The sequence below is a fragment of the Ixodes scapularis genome, unplaced genomic scaffold, assembly GCF_016920785.2.
Source record: "Ixodes scapularis isolate PalLabHiFi unplaced genomic scaffold, ASM1692078v2 PGA_scaffold9__187_contigs__length_104089568, whole genome shotgun sequence".
Lineage (NCBI taxonomy): Eukaryota > Metazoa > Arthropoda > Arachnida > Ixodida > Ixodidae > Ixodes > Ixodes scapularis.
This window is the reverse complement of record NW_024609884.1, coordinates 32,113,476-32,131,725: the sequence shown is the minus strand read 5'-3', so window position 1 is coordinate 32,131,725 and position 18,250 is coordinate 32,113,476. Positions and strand designations below refer to the sequence as shown.

Below are 18,250 nucleotides of genomic sequence, written 5' to 3'. Positions count from 1 at the left end.
ACATTGCATACTTTACTTTTTGAATACCTTATTGTAGTAGAGTCATTTAGATAGAGTATATGTAGCTCAATTAATAAAACTAATAGACAAAAAAGGGACAAACAACACAATACAAACGTTAATAATCGTTTTTTTGCACTAGACTGTGGGACACCCATCCACATATAAATGGAAATTTGGTTGAGATATGGGTTGTGCCCTTCTCAGAAAATATCCCCTAAAAAATAGAAGCGTCCCCTAAAAAATACACTTACGGTAATATCCCAAGAAATGCCCACCCTTACTTTTGGAAGGATTTGCCCTTTTTCAGAAACACCAAAAGATAGCCCATTTCTAGTAATTGCAGGGCCCTAGACAATGGTAACCTTAGCAGAAATGGTGTTACTTAGCCACGAGGGGACGTAAGCAAACATTGCTGACCGCGAAGGACAGTCGTCTTTGGTTCATTGCTCCTCCCTGCAATCACAAGTTTTGCACGACACAGAATCTAAAACTAGCATTTTTTTTTTACTTTTTGTTGATCGTTCACCAAAAGTTAGCCTACTCCATATTTTCACCAGATTTGCTGTCGCTTTTAGGTGGGCTATCTCTCATGATGCCACAGTAGTTTGTGTATCTGGTGCATCATGACAAAAAAAAACAAAAAACTGCAAAACCAAAACAAAGAAGCAGACACACAAGGTACTGTGTATGTGTACTCATTAGTAGTCTTGCTTGTCCACATGTCTTGCACTGTTTGGACAACAACATTTTGATACAATTCTAGACAGCTGCAATTGCAAACTGAGGGTTTTCTTTGAGCGAAATAAAAGTTCTGTAGGCAGTGATTCACTATTTCAAATGAAAAATTGTTTTAGAATGTAGAGAGTATGAACAGTGCAAAAGATTGATTTTGTAAGTCAAACGGGTAAGAAGCCGCAAAATATATTGAGTAACAAGAATGCTAGGCAGATTTGGCAATACTACAAAGAAATTACTTTTGGGACATCCCCACTGTCCCCAGTGTATTTTCAGCCAAATCAATTAGGCCAGATTACTACTGAATGGAAGTCAACAAAAGCTATCTCACATAAAACAGCAAAGTTTAAGCCCTACTAAAAAAAAAAGTAGTGTTTGAATATCAAATTTTTGGATGTGAATCAACTATATATAAATATTCAAAATTGACTGTGATTCCCATCCAATATTTTCGAATATGAATATTTTACATTCCATGCAAATTCAATGCAGAAAATTTCATAAATCACAGTTGAAATTCCTTCTCCACAAACATGCCTATGAAAAGAAAGGTTTATTGAATGAAAGACAATTCCCACACGTTTATTGAAAACAAAGGCCCTGATAAGACGAGTCAGGTAAAATACAATGGAACATGACAAGCAAAGCAATGACTTCCTTAGTTATACAGGGTGGTTTCGTTTGCATTTGACTACTAAACTTGATGAGGAAAGGGGGTCTTCAATTTTTTTTTTTTTTTTTAAATAATTATATCTGATAGGTAAAGTTGTAGGATGAACGAAACTGTGCTTTTAAAAAAAATTTAACTCTGAAGTTTTATAGAAAAACAAAATTCTAAATTGTCACCTAATGGTATAAAACAAAAAGATTATTTTTTTTTAAAATTAGGTTGTTGCTTACAGGTTATTGAGTTCCTTTACACTTCGAATGTATTTTCAACCTTCAAAGACCATTACGGACTATTTTTAGAAAGAAAATGTTTAGTTTTAGCTTTTATGGCTATTTTTTTTTACAAAATCACAAATTTGCTACCTTGAGGAATTTTGTCTCATTTTTAGATTGTCGTAGAAACTGAACCGGTAAGACCCATGACTTGAAACAACCATCAGTGTGTAGCTACTTAAAGGGATACTTCAACGAAATTTGAAATATTCCCGTCGTGTTCAAAAATAGGTTGAATATGATCCACAATATCCGTAAATGACAATCGCACGTTTGTATTTTGATCCTGGTGGCTGTATTTTTCGTTATAAACGGCCCACTCTGGCAAGCGCTCGGAGAAGGCCCAGCTTAGAGCACGTGACATCCAACGCAATCGTGACGTAGGTCGTCTCAAGACGAGCAAAGCTACGGCGAGGCTGACGTCGAGAGGATGGCCTAGTCGTTCCAGCCACCGAAGCGGCTGCTTTTGTACGAATTTTGAGTGACGGGTTAATCTTCTATAATCTTCTAGGGGGACAATAGCGACTTCTGCGACACACAAAAGGGATTCTCGGGAAGAGGGGAGTTCCTCCTTCCCCCCTTCTCTGGTCGTGGCCGGAGACGAGACAATCTCCGTCACTAGCTGTCAAGGTTCCTAGACGAGCATTACAAACGAGGCGTTAGCGAAATCTACCAGGTGCTCTTTGCGAATCGTTTAATTCGTTTTAAAATTCCTTTTCGAGACTTTTTTAACAAGATATTGGTATGCTCCATGTGATACTGCTCTTTTGAACACATATAGACCAAAAAATGAGCGCCGAAATTTCGTTGTAGTATCCCTTTAAACCACCGGGTGTCCCAAGTAGGGGCCAGGCTCTTTAAATCGACCGCCGAAATTCGGTTTCTTAACCTATCGCGCTACGATCTTCTGCAGCGTTGCCCGCAGATGGTGCATTTCTTTTTCTAAAATTTTCACAGAGCGAAGTTACCGGAGGAAAAAGTAAAGAAAGAAAAAGGCTTAGCTCATATGGAAACGCAGCGAAGCCACCGGTCTTCAGACAACACGGCGCCGTTTCGCACGGGAGACAAGAGATGGCGCAAGCGGTCGCGACGCCAACTGCCACCAACGAACGAGCAGACGGCGCCGAGAGCCGGCGTCAAATAGCAGACGATTTTTTCGACTCAGAGATTGCATCATGATAAAGTAGTTTTTTGCAACATCTCTTATCATTGAGCCCACCAAGAATGTTTGGTGAAGTCAGCATTCTCGAGTCGAAGATTGCGAGTCAAGTAAAAGGCGACTAATTTAACTGGTTGTCCCGAGAACACAGCAAAAGAACGTCAACCAATATTTATATTCAGCAATTTTGTATCTTATTGGCAATCCAAAAAAAAAAAAATAGAAGAAAATAAATATTGGACTTTTTGAGAAAAATCATTTTCAAATATCTCAAAATTTTAGGTCCTTTACAATTGGTTAGAGCAAAAAAGAGGCATATAAAACTGGTTGTCTCTAAAATACAAAAAAAAAAAAAAAACACGTCAACAAATATTTATATACGGTGAATGTTGACATCATTGGAAACCGACACCAAAACTTGGAAAATAAGAAATGACCTTTGTAAAAAAATCGACCCCCAAAATGTCAAATTTTTTTAGATGTTTAGCAAGTTTACAGCACGATAAAAATAATTTCACAAAACGTTACCGAGACAAACAATATATAATCGGATAGCTTATGTTTAAAGCTACACACTAATGGTAGTTTCGCGTCGTAGTTCTTACCGTGTCAGTTTTTACGATAATCTGAAATCGAGGCACAATTGCTCGCGGTAGCAAGTTTGTGATTTTGTAAAAAGATAACCAGAAAAGATAAAAATAAACTTTTTCTTTCTAGAAATAGTCTGTAATCGTCTCTAAAAGCTTCAAAAAATATTCGAAGTGTGAAGGGACTCCACAGTTTGTAAACACCCAAATTTGCGAAACAATCAAATGGACTTTTTGACTGATCAGGTGGCACATCATTTTTTTTTTCTAAAGAATTTTTGAGTTCTGAAATTTTTTGTAAAGCACAGTTTCGTTCATCCTAGAACTTGAGCTATCACATACCTTTTTTTTTTTCTTTTTTTGTAATCCGCAACTTCCTTTTCTCCCCTCCCCTCCTCCCCCTCCCCTCCCCTCCCCTCCCCTCCCCCCCCCCCCCCCCCCCCAAATTTAGTCAAATTCCTTTTTAATTTTTTTCTGACATTATCTTTTAAAGTTAGGGGTCGAACTATCATTTTTACCGAAGAAAATATAGTGAGCCGAAAATTCGAGCCAACCGAGATTCTCCGCCTCGTCAGCCGTTTCGCCGAGCACGCTAGGACAAAGCGGTGAAGCTTGACGCGAGAGCGCTTATGCAAAGCAGTGACGCGTGACACGAGAAATCGGGGACTTATGGACTGTGAAGCACAGGTATACTTTTTTTTTCTTCTTTTATGCCAGTGCGAATACTACACTAAGTTGCATGTGCTGATCTGCCCAACTACAAGACAATGCCTTCTTTGATTTCCACTCCTGTGTAATCCCTCATTAGCATCGATTGCACAGTAGACAGTTTAGTTCTCTCGAACACTTATGCTAGCTGTGTAGTTGTGCATAAATGTACCAAAGAAATGACAAGAATGTTGCACGAAAATAACATCCTCTTTGTCAAAAAAAAAAAAAAATCAAAATATAAATTTGTTTTCACGATAACTTGACGAACTGTGGAGGCTAGGGCCCCGCGACCAAATAAGAGCGCCGGAGCGAGGCACGTGAGCCGACGTCACGGGAGCATGTGTCACTACGACAAATGCGAGGCGCGAGGCCCGGAGGAACCGACTATCGTCTGCTAGCCAAGAGTCGTCTGCTTCGAAACCAACCAACTTGAACGTCCACCACGAACGTCCACCACAGCGACATTTCGGTCCGCTAGAACAGCGATCAGTTCGGGAACAGTTCATGAGACAACCATACGCTCAATTTAGCCGCGAATCTGTGACGGGTGCTAATGCCAGGGCACAGAGCGATGTTTCGAGCGGAAACGGCCGATTACACGGCTACGATCGCCGGCCATCGCCAACCGCCACAGCCCTACTGGGGCTATGTTCCAAATCTTACCCGAGTAACCTGCCTCCTACGTCAGCGGGTAATACCACGTGACATCGCGAGTAAACGATCCGCGACTCGATTTTGGAACGGCCAGGATAATCACCTGGATACTACGCGGATTGGCTTCGTCTTGGGCGACGGCAAAAAGAAAACACAGCAGCGATGGCAGAAAATAGCAGACGATCCTTTTGATCATGGAGAAAGCACCCGAAGAACGGTAATTTTAATGACGACGCGGTGTTTTTTGAGGTGGATCCACCAGCTCCTTTTACTAACCTTCGTTTTGAGCTGTATATCGAGATCAAAATTACTTACTCCTTACAGCTAGACATAAAAAAAATGTGTTTTTATTAACCAGCGCGATCGCTGCAATTCTAGTCACGGTGCCCTAAACGCATATATTCCACGCATTGTAATTTGCACCGATTATGTTTTCCAGAAATATATTCCACACGGTGTAGCGGTACAGCGCGAGGGTGCTTTCTCCAGAGTGATATGAAACTCACGTTCGCTTTGTATGTATGTATGTATCTTTTATTTCAGACACGAATGTGACGCGAATGTGATTACAGTGAAATTTTCGAAGCCTTCACTGCTTTACAAACGTTATCCTCTCATTACACACACTCTGGAGGAAACAAAAATACTACATTATCATATACCGAGTTCAAACATTTTTGGCCTTGAACGTGAGAATACGGCATTCCCCCAACGCCGAGGACGAGGATGCGGAGAAGCTCCTGTTTACGCTCGCACTCAGATAATAACAAGTACACGTTGCCGGGGAAGGTGGACGGTCTGGATGTAATGCAGTCAATTCCTGCGTTGACAACAGCAAATCGCAATAACCACACATGCTGCACCTAATTATTTGTCATTTCGAACGTCCGCCACCAAAACCAACGGAGCAAGCGAGCTTTGACGGCTGTCGGCGCAGAAAGCAGACGACGAACAGATCACGTGACGTATTTACTCGATTTGATCCGACTTTACCCCCCGATCGAGGAGGGTAGCGCGAGTAATTACTCCGGAGTAAACAACCCGCTTCTGGAACGCGAGTTCTGACGTCATCGAAAGCTCGAGTAAGTTTTGGAACGCCACGGTACGAAACTTTTACTCCGGAGTCGGATCGAGTAAATTTTGGAACACAGCCAAGGAGAAAAACGTCGGGAGCGGATACGGATGTGACGTCACTTTTTTTTGGTTTAAATATAATTAAAAGTAATAAATTTGTGATTATTTATTCTTCATATCTTCTCGTCAGAGATTGAAGCGCGCGAGTTCAATTGCGGTTAAATGAAAAAGAAGCCTAGAACTACTTTTTGTCGCGGACGGCGCTGTTGCCGTGGCGGTAACGAGGGCCCCGGTGGCCTCGACCATGGAGTGTTATGACGTGCCTTGCCCCGGCGCTCTTATTGGGTCGCGGGGGCCGCAGCCTCCACAGTTCGCCAAGTTATCGTGAAACGGAGTATAGTAGTCGCCTTTGAGACATGCTGACCTTGGATGAGCATGTATGAATGGTAATTTGAGCTAAGGAATGAAAAGTACAGAGAACAGTATTCTACTGAAATTATGTTTGAACCAAACTGAATAAATTTGAGTACCAAATTGAATGTTTTCTTCAAGTTCTGAAAGCTGCAATAAAGTGTGCAAACTTGAATTCAGTAAAAAAATCAAAGCTTTCGTAATATAATTATGCGACTCAATGGTATTGTGCATGTGGACATGGTTTTATGACCATACAAAATCAAGATGTATATGATACACATATGATTTTTCAATAACAATTTACCTAATTTCTTAAGATTATTCCCAAGTTTCCATACATTATCTGCTAAGGCTCCTGTTATTTAAACTAAACTAATTGTTCATTGACTTTTCACTCAAACAGCTTTAATATTTAAATCAGCCTTAATATTTAAAGTCAGCTTTAATATTTAAATGAAGGGATTTAGGAATCATCAAATTTTACCCAAATACAGTGATGTGATTGGCCTAAGCCATTTTGGCGCACGTTCCGAAGCAACCAAAACAGTGTTTTGGAGCAGCAAAAGCGGCTTTTGGAGCAGCCAAGACAGTGTTTCGGAGCAGCAAAAGTGCATTTTGGAGCAGATATTCTAAGGAAAATAAAAATATTCGTTTTAAGTGCTGTACAAACGAAGGGCACTTTGTATTGTGTCGTGTTCTGATGTGACGTGTTGTGACGGAGCTCGGAGCTCGCTGCTTCTGTTTTTACTGCTCAGACATCCCACAAGTGTACACTGTTGTAGGCATTGCCAAGCAATTTCGAAAAACCGCTTGCCACCGTTTTACTGGTTCCCGACGTGCCAGATTTTCGTCAAAAGTAAGCAAACGTAAAACAATGAATTGCAAGCGTCCCAGCTAGTGCCTCAGTCACGCAATCATGTTCGCGTGCATGTGAGGCAAACTTCGGCAGGCTTGCTGTTCAGCATGCTTCGTCGCGCGAGCGCAGACAACAGCTGTCTGATCGAAACCGAAACCATGCCCCTCAGTTCCGTCGCTAACTTATCCCCAAAATTGTACACAAAATGTAACTTTTGAACTTGCGAAAAAAAAAAAAAAAAAAAAAAAAACAGTCCAGTGGCGCGTGCTTGCCAGGCCGGTAAACAAGGTACAAGCTAAACACAAAAAATAAAGAACCTGAGTGCATCGATGCAAGACATTGCGAGCCAGCCTCAAAACGTTCTTAATTGGAGCGCTTTGTGCAACGACTGAACTCGAGACAAACACAAGCGCGCTATGCGGGTTCATCGTGCAGACATTGCCTTCTTTGCTTTAGCTCACTTCCCTTCACTTTCTTTCACGGTAGATATTTCACGTACCGAGGTCTCTCTCGAAAGAAGGCCCACCAAGAGGAATCTAGATGATCAATACTTTGATCTCTGGTCTCTGGTCTGGTCTTTGATCTCTGGTCTTTGAATTATAGATAGATTTTTGTAGTAACGTATAACTTAAACAAGAACTGGAATGTTGATGAACATGCGGCGGTCCTTACGTTACAGTTTAGAAAGTACCATATCTGCAGTGCTGTGGGGACGGCAACATTCGACGTCGCGCGACCACGGTGACTGAAAGGCAGTGACCAAATATAGTTTTCCCACGGCCGTTGCTTCAGGTAACAAAGTAACTGCTGCCGCGCAAAAAACATGGTTTCGTTTCACAGCATGACGGCACGGCTGGTACCCGGCACGCTAGCGTCGGAGCGTCTGCACACATCCGTTTCTATCGCTAAAAATATATTTAAAAAAAAGAAACGAGAGACGAGACCCACAAGACGAGAGCGCGGAACGCGAGACGCCGGAAAAAGCATGCAAGAACGGGTGGACAATTGATGTACAGTACTTTGTGTCAGGTCGCCGCTTGCGCCACATAACACAAGCCTGCTCAATTACAGTATTCAGTTTAGTTTCGGTTTTGAAAGGCGACCTAAATCGGTCCTTTGGCGCAGGCTTGGCGCAGATTACCGATATTTTGGCGAAATGTAGCAAGATGTAGCAGGGTTAGCCCCTTGGCGCAGTTTGGCACAATTGGCGCAGCAATCACATTACTGCAAATATTCTGTCCTGAATCTCAAAACTGAAACCAATCACAACCGATAAGGCCGCGATTCTACTTTGAAAGTTTTATCACAAGGTCAAGAACATTCACCAAAAACTTCTTTTTTTTTTTTTTTTTTCAACAGCTGACGCGCGCGCGTGCATTCTCCCGTTCTGAATGACAGCTTATCCAATAAACCCGCTGTTGTGCTGCGGCAAAGCGAGATACACAGGGGCCGTGTTCCAAAATTTACTTGATCTTACTTCAGGGTAAGGGTTTTGTACCTTGGCGTTTGAAAACCTGCCCGCGCTGGGCGTTGCTCTATCTGTGTTGCCACCAACGTTACTAGGACAACTCAGTTGGGAAACAGCCATAAAGCCTGCTTTGAGAAAGTGGCTCCGAACCGTACTCGAGAACCGAACTAAAGGCGATCGCAACGCTGCCATTTCTCCCGCGGAGGCTACTCCGGGAACTGCACGGCTACACGTATTGGTTCAGGTCTAATCGTGCAAAGGCCGGTGGCGCCACCTCGTTATGCTATTTCGCAGTACCTATATAAATCAACTTTCATGTTTTGATTCGTCGCTAGAGGGGCGCGCTGTTATCGTATTTAGTTTGGTCTCGGTGGACGCGAGCGGTCCGGGTTTCAAGGGTTGTCACGTACGTGGTGTGACCCGTCGGGGTAACTCAGATCGATTTGCCTAAGATTTGGAACACAGGCAGGGTCGCGGAGTCCACTCTGCGAATGTCGCTTCTCCACAGCGCACCACTGCCCAGTGAGAAGCGCACTCAACGGAGCCAACTAACCAGTCAAAATCACAGGGGTAAAGACGGGAGCAGAACGCGGTAAATCCTGGGCGCTGACATCGGCGGTCCCGAGAGGAAGAACGAGAAAGAACTACAGAAGAGCGGAGAAAGAAAGCAGACGAAAGGTTATTAGGCCTGTTCGTTTTGCCGCGACGAGCTGAAGTTGCTCGAGCGCTTGTCAACTTTATTTAGTTTCATACAATGCGCTATTCCGGTGTTTTTCTGCTAAATAAGATAGAAAAGGGGGAACAAAATACAGACCTTACGGGTGATGTTTTCCTGCTTCTTTGTTCTTATTACGACGTCGCCAGCGATCTCTACCCATCGGGACCACCAACTGGGACCGCCGATGTGCGCGTCTATGCACCGCCGTTCCGAAGCGGCCCAAAGGTATGGAATTTTTCTCTCTAAATTATTGTACTAACTCCCCGGCCAAAATAGACCCCGAACAACGAGAAATATTGTGAAACTAAATTACTACAGGGTGTGTAGAAAATTATTATTTTAAAATTCCCCGACTTTTCCAGGTTTTCCCTGACAATTTCAGATGAACTTCCCTGACCACTCTAGAGCCGGTTAAGTACATAAAACCATTACAACACAAGGCATTGAACACTGAGCACTGTGGGGATCATTTTGCACGGCTTAATCCAACTTGCATATTCCGAAATATTCGGGTTCGTCCAGTCCGGATCAAACGTTGCACTTTCTTGCCGCCGACATCGTCAGTGAAGAGGCCACTTCCGGAAACACATTGAAAACATGACGCTCAATCACACACGTTCATAACCGAATGGCAGCATGGCCGCCAGATGCACACTTTCTGCTTAAGGCTTGGATTAAATTGGGATCTGCGACTTTCCCATGTGTTACTAAATCTAGTAGCTCTAACCGAATCTAGCCTAGTGTCGCGTCCTCAATCCAGTTCAATCCAATCCAAGGCTTGGACTGGATTTGTCGAGTCTTCCCTTTGCATCGGGTAGCATACTCTACATCGGGTGAGCAGAGCCCGCGCTCCGCTGTAAGCAGAATTTATTGCCCATTTTTCTGCCCCCAAGTCGTCGAGTCGAGCCTTTGCTCAGGGAACTCGATGGCGTTTCCGGCTCATTTTTCTTGACGGGGCTCACTTTTTGACAATATCCCTGACAATTCCCCGATTTTTCCCGGTAATGAAACTTTCCCTGACAAATCCCGGTTTTCCCGGTCGCTAGACACCCTAAATTACCAGTATACGATAGAAACGTCCAATCAAAGAGTACGTTTTACGAATCGATATTCAAAAACTTCCTCAAATCTGCATAAGCGTCCGTAACGACCCCGCAGTGTAGCGGGGCCAGACTTTCAGAATAACGAAAACGAGAAATTAACTTTTGGCGCTTGGCGCATATTCCACACAGTTTGGTGAAATGTATCTAAATGTAGCAGCTAAGCTGGTCACTTCAGCGCAGTTTGTAGGCAGCAGTCATATCACTGTTTACTCAACAAACCAGTCTTCCTTTTTTTTTTTTTTTTTTTTTAGTCAAAAACAAGGACACCGAGATACCGTACCTGTGTCACGGGAATCTGTAGCGGCTCTCCGGTTTCCAGCAGTGTCATGTCACCACAGCGACGGAGTATGCCCTCGCGACTCTTGTCCTGTGAGTCTGTAATAAAACTGTCTAATGTCGAAGTCCTTACAGTTAGCGCGAAAAAAAAAAATACATTCATAAACCAATATTGTGGAAAATTGGGCGAGTTGGTGGTACATGTTAACGGTAAAATAAACAGCGCAAAAAAAAAATCGAAGGACAAGAAGATGAAGTACACACACGAATCGTGTGCGCACTTCATCTTCTTGTCCTTCGTTTTTTGGTGCTGTTTTCTTTTCACCGTTAACGTTCATAAAGTGAGGAAAAAACGAAAAGCCCACCTGAAGTACCTCCGCCATCCTTAGGAGAATGTGCACTGACAGCATCTGCCGTGTCACTTGAGGCATCCATGTCGTCGGGGCACTCGTAGAAAATTTCGTCGTCACTCTCGCTCGATCCCGACTTCTGCTGGGCTGCAGACTCACTCGTCTGAAGTTGCCAGCGTTCCCGCTTCTTTTTCCTTTCGATGCAGCAGTTCAGCATCTGCGTGACCCACAAAGTACGTTTAAACTAGAGCCACTAAACAAGCTACGCTTCAGAGTAACGACAGTTGCCCATATTGTGTCTTAAAATCACGGTTGCCAGTTATCTGAAGCTTTATCTGAAATCGCAGGAAACGCTTTTCCGTCCCCCAGAAATGTTAAAGGGTTCGCGACGGAGCAAAACCATATCGCCTGAGCTTCCAAACGCCGTTTCTAAAGCTAAAATTGTGACGATTGACAGCTGCCTCTGCTCTGCAATAAGCACCCAGATGGCTGCGCCCACTAGCAGATCGGGGAACGGACTGTCGATACTCTAAGCGTAGCTCATTTAGTGGCTCTAATTCAAACTAGGGCGGGGGGGGGGGGGGGGGGGGGGGGGATCGGTGCCCGACTGTCTTAGCACACCGCAGCTCGGAGCACGCGGAGCGAGAAGCTCGCGCTGCAGAACCAAGAGATCCGGGGCTCAATCCCCACCCAGAGCCTTTTATACTCAGGCTCTGTCCCCACCCTTGCTCGGTTCAATCTAGTGCCACTAAATAAGCTACGCTTCAGAGTAACGACACTTCGCCATATTGTGTCTTAAAATCATGGTTGCCAGTTATCTGAAGCTTTATCTGAAATCACAGGAAACGCTTTTCCGCCCTCCACAAATATTTAAACTGCTCGCGACAAAGCAAAGCAATATTACATGACCTTCCTAACACCGAATCTAATGCTGGGGAAGACGCACTTTTGAATCATGACGATCGGCAGTTGCGTCTGCTCTGCATACGAGCCAAAATGGCGGCGACCACAACACTGTCGGGGAACGGAGTGCCGATACTCTAAGCGCAGCTCATTTAGTGACTCTAGTTCAATCTAAATGGGCACGGTACCGCCGAGCGGTCGTGTGACACACTACAGTTATGTCCCTATGCGAGCAGTCACACTGCAGTGGCTAAATTTATCCTCTAAAGCGTGTAACAGTGTCATCATACTTTGGCAGACGAAGGTTACACTGTATTAACCTCTAACGCCTAATCTGCTTTTTAGAGCGCAGTTCTTAGGCGCCCGTTTCCGCGTATAGCGGCGTCGCCGTCGGCGTAACCGCCCCGCTAAATTTAGCGGGAAATGGAATTGGTGCTGAGGTCACGTGACCTCAATTTTCCCGCTAAATCTAGCGGAGAAACTAAATTTGTCCATGGGGGATGTGACACGAAGTCACGTGACGTCATCTTCCCCGCTAAATTTAGCGGGGAAACTGAATTGGTGTTGAGGTCACGTGGCGTCAATTTTCCAGCTAAATTTAGTGGGGAAACTCTGGGAGGAGGGCAGGGGAGGGTACGGAGAAGGAAGATGGGAGGGTACGCAGGAGGTGGAGGGAAGGGGGAGGAGCGAATATGAGGGGAGGAAGACGGGAGGAGGAAAGGAGGAGGGGAGGGCACGGAGGAGGGGCATACCCTCTCCTCCGTACCCTCCCCTCCTCCTCAAAAGCTGCGCTCTAATTTCGCATTACAGAAATTTGTAAACGTCTCATTTTTTTAAAATTATAATGAGGAAAGGAGACAGAGCTAAGATAGCCAGTGCCTAATGCCACGTAAAAAAAGAAAGAAATAAAGTAATTGAGAGAGGATTAGTGTTAGCATGGAAAAAGGCAGTTGCAAGGATACGCTACCTGAAGCTTCTGGTGCAATAAAGAAGCTGCCAGGTTGGGTGCCCCAGGCTCCAGACTGGAAAGAAGAAAAAAATATTCGTAAAGTAAATAAAATGAAATAGCTCGAAAGGTTCGTTCCCACACTTGTGTCGACTGCAATGCGCTGCGCTGCGTCGTGTAGCGCAGCGCCTCCCCATTGGCTCGTTGTAAGGCTCGTCATAGCAACAGCTCGACGCAACCAGTCTTAACTTAGTCACACGCAACTGTGTGGACGAGCCTTAAGCATAACCTTTGAAAACTACCATCTTTTGATACGGCAGCAAAATGATTACCACTGGTCTGTGACACAAGCTGACATTAAAACTTCCAGGATAATGCACTGAGGTTTTACACTGGTGGGGCATCAAGTGACTCTAGGTGAAGTTGCACAGGATTCTTTCATTCACACCATCAAAGTTTTTACTATTTTTTTTCCCCCTTGAATGACGACAAGTTACATTACCCAGAGCTTGAGCCCAAATATGTGGGCCACCTGGAGTATTTTGCTTCTCAAAACTACAAAGATGTCCCCTACAACAGGTCAACACGAGGGTCGTGCTAGGCTAAGCTTCTCGGTGTTGTGTAAAGGAAAACACCAGCATGTGTTGACAGCAGCATGGCCTGCCAGATTGAGAATCGAGGACAAAAGGCGCAGGCAGGGGCGGATGCAGATATTAGATATTTCCTGAGAGGGGGGGGGGGGGGGGGGGCAGGTGTTGGTCAGCGTACCATATGTTTAGGAACCCCCTCCCCCTCTCCCTCGTTTCGCGCCCTAAATTTTACACATGCAGAAATTAAGAGGGGGGTCAGGACATCCGGACCCCCCCCCCCCCCCCCTCTCTAAATCCTCCCTGGGCGCAGGGCGCCTCTTTTGGATGCTCATGCCTCCAGCATGCGCACGCTCGAAGCTCACGAGACGCTGAAGTGTGATCGCAAAGAAAAAGCTCGCGCTGAAGGCGAGACAACTGAAAGACCTCATGCCGTTCTTATGATCTCGTCGGTGACTATAGGAGCTATCCACGTGACGCGGATCCATCATTTTGTTACTCGACGTCAGCGTGGTGAGACTTATAAACACCGTTACCAGATTACTTCAGTTGTGGAACTCCCGCGGAGGGGGGTACCCCACCTTACTCGCTTACTTCAGTACGCCTCCCGTCGTTTGAAGCGCCATCTCAATTTCGGTTTACAAACTGTGTGTACCATAGAGTATACGGTGGAACGCCATGGTAGACGCGGTGCTTTCGAAACATACGTATTCCATAGAATGCACTGCAAATACCATAGCAGCCGTCCGGCGCGTCGAGCGGCGTACGGGAGACGAGCCGTGGAGGGAGAGGGGAGGGGGCACAGCTCGTGCAAGCAGCGTCTATGAGCAGTTCCATAACTGAGCTGATATAATAACGTTGCTTATAAGCTATTGTCCGCTACGCATTTGAGCGTGTCACGCGAATCCTTAAAACAACATGCAAAAAAAAAGAAAATACCCATCGCAAAGGTCGACAGAGCGACTTCGAATATTTATGACCAATACAGAAGCTATAAAAAGAAACGCAGATGCGAAAGCTATTATTATGTAAAAGAGAAGAAACAAGGAGAGAGAAAAAAAGCGCCAATTGACCACAACAGCAAAATATTATGTATATAAATAAGAACCCCCCCCCCCCCCCAATACACACACGCACAGAAACGAACAAACCACCCATCCACGTTCAATCAAGATTAAACACATCGCGGTCTTTTCCGCTGCCAATTATTTTCTTATAGATATACAGCAAACAGAACAATACAATCAGCGTAAATCGTTTTTTTTTATTATACCCCGAAAACTAAACAAGCATAGCGATGTTTTTTTATTGTGATTTATTTGGAATGGTACGTTCGCGCTGCTCAGCATCGTAACTATCTCTTCAAGCCAACAAGCTTTCCGAATTTTTCGAGCTGACCTCTCCCGCTCGAATAGCCCGTTGTGTCCTGTAATCTCGCGGGTCATTACGAACCAAAGACCGTATCGACGAAACAGCTTCCAGGATCCCGGTAGTTTCTCGCGTCAGTGAGCCGTCCCTGCGGCGGCGAGGGCGTACATAACGGTGGTCACGAATGCCTCGAGATTGAGCGAGGGCGGGAGGGAGAGATCTTCAAAGCAAACAGGGGCTGCTTGTTTCGGCAACGGGACCAACGAACGGCGTATTCGCCGACTAACAACAATCGTGGCTAGCCTGACGTCAGAGCGCGGTGGCAGCGCGGCGGCGAGGGTGAGCGTGCCGCAGCTAACAGGTTCTCCGGCCAAGAGCCGGTCCCTTCAGAAGAGACCAGGGTAGCCGCACGGGCGACTGCTCGTGTACGGGACAGCGTAGTCGTCCCACCGTAGGAAACAACAGCACGCCAAAGAGCGACATCCCTTCAGCTGCTCGTCGCACCACACGGAATACGCGCGCCCAACATGATCGCCCCAGGCCCTGTGAGTAAACTTCCCGCCGTCGGATACATTTTCTTGCTCCTTTTTTTTTTTGTGAGTGCGTTGTTGTTATTGTCGATACATTCGCTTCTTTATATATATATGTATATATACATATATATGAGTGCTCATTTGCACTGCCGTTACCTTCCGTACACGATTCCGAGAAAGAAAATTAACGTGGTAACATCGAACGCATAGCAGCCTGATCGTGGAAATCCGTCGGATGGCACTACCCACTGAAGTGATTTCTTCCGTTCGTAAGGGTCGTGACTGTGAGTAGTCAAGTTTGTTTTTCAATCACGGAAGGAACATATACTGCGAACTGAGTGACTGTAACAGTCCCTTCTCCACTCCTTCCTTCACCCTAAAAAAAAAGAAAAAGATGATGCCACTTTTTATGCAGAAGCGCCAGAGATCACACAAAAGAGGGACAAAACACAGGAAAGTGTGTTTGTGTGTTTCTCCCTCTTGGGTGTACTTTCCTGGTGTTGTTTCTTTTTTCTTCTTTTTTTTCTAGACAATAAAAGTTCACCAGCTTGCTCGCCGTTCACAGTTCTATACCTGCACAAATTGCAATTGCTTATCGTAAGTAGTTCGAGCTTACCTTGGAAAGTGTGATTCTGATTCAAATCGAAGGATACAACTCTGGCGCGCGCTGTGTATCAGGGTGTCATACGTTGGATTGAGGGGGAGGGGAACTCCACCTTTTCTGTGATATCGCTCATATTTCACATGCTTAGAGCGTGTACATCACAATTATGTAGTACCTCCAAAACTATTTCGTACCGCTGTGTTCATTACCTGAATTGTTCATCTCCATCTCACCCATCGCTCACCTTTTGTGGACACATTTTCTTTCGCAGTTCCATAACACGAACAACAATCGAGACAGCGCACCCGATTGCTAGGCTCAACGATACGTCACATGATACACATCTTAAATTACACGCCATGCCGCACTTGGTGGTTCAAGTCATAAAACCAACAACCCTGTTCATCGCAAACTAACCAACAAAACAAAACACGCCATTTTTATACAAATCACGCACCATCACCTCGAGCTAGAACGTCAATTATGAATTCACTGTCATTATTATTATTATTGTTGTTGCAGATTACTTTCAGTCGGCGCATGCATATCCGCAAAATAGAGGTCAGCAGCGAAACGCTGTAATACGCATCCTCGTTGTGGAAACTGTTTCTCGTCTGTCCATCCGAAAACTGCTCGGAAATCGGCTTTCACTGGATCTGCCGAGTGACAGGAAGCGAAGACAAGATGCTGTGGTGGATACGTCACGGGTCTTTCGACTTGGCTTCCTGTCATTGTTCACCAGGGTATCCCCGCATGTTCACGCCGACATAAAACGCTTCTGCCTGACCCGTTCGGTTTGACTACACTGCCTTGCACCTCTGTCGAAGGTGTAGCACCAATACCAAGACATCCAGTGTGCATCTCAAAACAGGCGTGAATATGCAAAGCGAATGACGTAGAATTCTACTTTCTGCAATGGTGCAACAAGGTGTAGGTAAATAAAATGGACCAGCTCAGGGTACGTTAAAGCATCTTTGAGCACTGGTGTCTCTTGTTTCTATTGTTATCGCGTGGTTCTAGAGTGAGTCGTGTGCGCTACCTGCATGAACCACGAACTCGCGTTAAGATAATAATGATTCTTTAAACAGCTCTCGTGTATTCACGTAAAAAGTGCGGATGGATTACGCTTGAATAGAAAGGCTGATGTTTACAACTTAGCAAACATGTTATAGAATATCGAAATTTATATTTCATATGCAAATCCAAAATAAAACTTTTTTTTTTTTTTTTTCAAATTCTGTTGAATATGTAACAATACAATCTCACACGCGCTCGAGACAAACCGGACGATCACGTCGGAATAAGGCTCATGAGATGCAACAAACCACTTGCAAGTGTCGAGGGCACAAAAAAATATGTATACGCCGTTCACCCTTAAGCTGGGACTAGAAGCTCCGCCCTAGCTTTCTGCCCTTGCTAAAACATGTGTGAACGCGCAGGCACGCGCAACCAAAGCACAGAGGAAGCCAGCGAGCTCGCGCTGAAGGCGGAGCTTCTAGTCTCTGCTTATGAACGGAGTATAGCTGTTCTTTACCGCCATGCGCGCGGCGGTTTCGCCGTCATACCGAACGACCAGACAGACACGTATATAAAACAAAGACAGACAAACTGAACGTATTTTGCTTATTTCGGCCCGACCTCCCTGCGCGCAATACCAAATGTTCGTGCACGCGATAAAAAAAAAAAAAAAAAAAATCGGTAGTTACGACGTGGTAGCGGCCTCGCTCAAGCACGAGAACATTCTGCAGAAAGGTCCATTTACAGAAGGATACAGCTGCCAGCCAGCAGATTCGTCAAGCATTTTCCGAGCGCTGAACGCAGCACGCACGCGTGCAGCACGCCGCCACACAATACGCTCGGACGCAGACGGAGCAAAGGGGCCACGGAGGTCCCGACCGATCGAAACGTTCGCGCAGTACACAATAGAAACCCGGACGACTGAGAAAAATCGAGCCCGCTCGCCTTTGGACAGCCTTGGCAAGGCGCAGTAGTCGCTTGCATTGCCCCAGAGGCGGTCAGCAATCCTATCTCCTCCGGCCGAATATCAAACTGCAACCTTGAATCGTGCTTCCGAGGAATGCCACTGCAAGGCTGACCGGACTTTCCTCGCTCCAAGAAATACAAATACCGATACAGAGGTTTTCCTTATTGACTAAAGCCGCGCAGAGCCAAGTTCAAACATGCCACTTATTGTCTCGTGTCGAGCTTTGGGGACGGTGAACATTGGATGGACCTACCTACGCTTCTAAAGAATCCAAA

At 45.2% G+C, this 18,250-nt stretch overlaps 2 protein-coding genes across 2 annotated transcripts in view; one reads left to right on the top strand and one right to left on the bottom strand.

The window, feature by feature from the left end:
* LOC8034357 (rab3 GTPase-activating protein catalytic subunit) overlaps positions 1 to 18,250 on the bottom strand; it is a 284,365-nt gene that overhangs the window by 26,111 nt on the left and 240,004 nt on the right. Inside the window, exons 16-18 of the mRNA XM_040222765.3 lie at positions 12,921 to 12,975; positions 11,066 to 11,267; positions 10,705 to 10,799 (exon numbers count right to left, since the gene is read on the bottom strand). Of these exons, the coding sequence (XP_040078699.2) occupies positions 10,705 to 10,799; positions 11,066 to 11,267; positions 12,921 to 12,975 (352 nt within the window). The remainder of the gene's footprint in view (positions 1 to 10,704; positions 10,800 to 11,065; positions 11,268 to 12,920; positions 12,976 to 18,250) is intronic.
* LOC8034354 overlaps positions 15,234 to 18,250 on the top strand; it is an 81,699-nt gene continuing 78,682 nt past the window's right edge. The window contains exon 1 of the mRNA XM_029968471.4: positions 15,234 to 15,399. The gene's annotated coding sequence lies outside the window, so the exon portion shown is untranslated. The remainder of the gene's footprint in view (positions 15,400 to 18,250) is intronic.